The following is a 1,024-nucleotide window of genomic DNA, read 5'->3' as shown; positions in this document are numbered from 1 at the left end:
CCAAGAATGAATGTCCTTGTGATTGTTGTGCCATCCCTGATCCCAAGGATTGCTCCAAGTTCACCCTCTGTATTAACGGTAATGCTATAAAGCAAACTTGTGCTGATGGTCTTCGCTTTAACCCGAAAATCGAAAATTGTGACTATGCCAGAAACGTGGAATGTGACCCACCTTGCGACAAGGACTGTGATGGAATAACAACTCCACCTCCCGGAATTCACTGTAAAACACCATCAGGTCTCTTCCCTCATCCTACTAAATGTAACTTGTTCATTCACTGCTCTCACAATATCCCTCACGTGAAGGAATGTCCAAGTATTCTTCACTTTAACCCCACCCTCAGAGTCTGTGATTGGCCGTGGAATGCCGGCTGTGGTAAGTGTAAAAGAATAAAGAGAGTGGCTTACATAATGAGATAAATAGACGTATAGCTTTAGAATAAGAGACGTATCCAAAGTTCAATTAGATAATGATTAACAACCAAGATCTCAATGGTGTTCTAAATCATAGTGTTATTGGTATAAAGTTACAGATTAATAACTTTTACAGAACACTTGTACAGTCTTGATTTAAAGAGCCTAACAATTCTATTAACTTACTTTACACTATCTACGAAGTCTTAATTTTTACGTCTTTATTACGTAACTAAAGAAATAGCTTGATGAGTGCAAATCTGTTAGTTATGTATACTTTTTTGATTAGCGGCATTTTTATATTTTAGGAAAACCTTGTGACGATATTGATACCCCAGAGGGCGAGTGTGACTGCGACTGCTGTATTAAACCAGTACCAGGTGACTGTGCAGCCTACATTAGATGTGAAAATTATCAAAAATATCATGGAAGATGTACAGGTGGACTTCTATTTAACCCTAAAATAGAAAACTGTGACTTTCCCGAGAACGTTGACTGTGATGATAAACCAGTTCCTGGTTGTAAATGTGAATCTGAATCTGGTCTCTTCCCTCACCCTCACGACTGTACCAAGTTCATTCACTGTGCCCACTGGAAATCACACATCAAGG

The 1,024-nt window shown here is 39.0% G+C and overlaps 1 protein-coding gene across 1 annotated transcript; it reads left to right on the top strand.

Annotated features, from left to right (window-relative positions):
• Nucleotides 1-5: 5 nt before the first annotated feature.
• LOC106477885 (peritrophin-1-like) lies at nt 6-1,018 on the top strand (the record flags this gene model as incomplete). Its single annotated transcript, XM_013938405.2, has 2 exons — nt 6-375; nt 722-1,018. Coding segments are annotated over 2 exons (667 nt in total), but the record flags the coding sequence as incomplete, so codon positions are not given.
• Between the last annotated feature and the right edge of the window lie 6 nt (nt 1,019-1,024).

Source organism: Limulus polyphemus, unplaced genomic scaffold (assembly GCF_000517525.1).
Source record: "Limulus polyphemus unplaced genomic scaffold, Limulus_polyphemus-2.1.2 Scaffold90609, whole genome shotgun sequence".
NCBI classification, from domain to species: Eukaryota; Metazoa; Arthropoda; class Merostomata; order Xiphosura; family Limulidae; genus Limulus; species Limulus polyphemus.
Note: the sequence above shows the minus strand (reverse complement) of the source record. Positions and strands in the feature narration are given on the sequence as shown.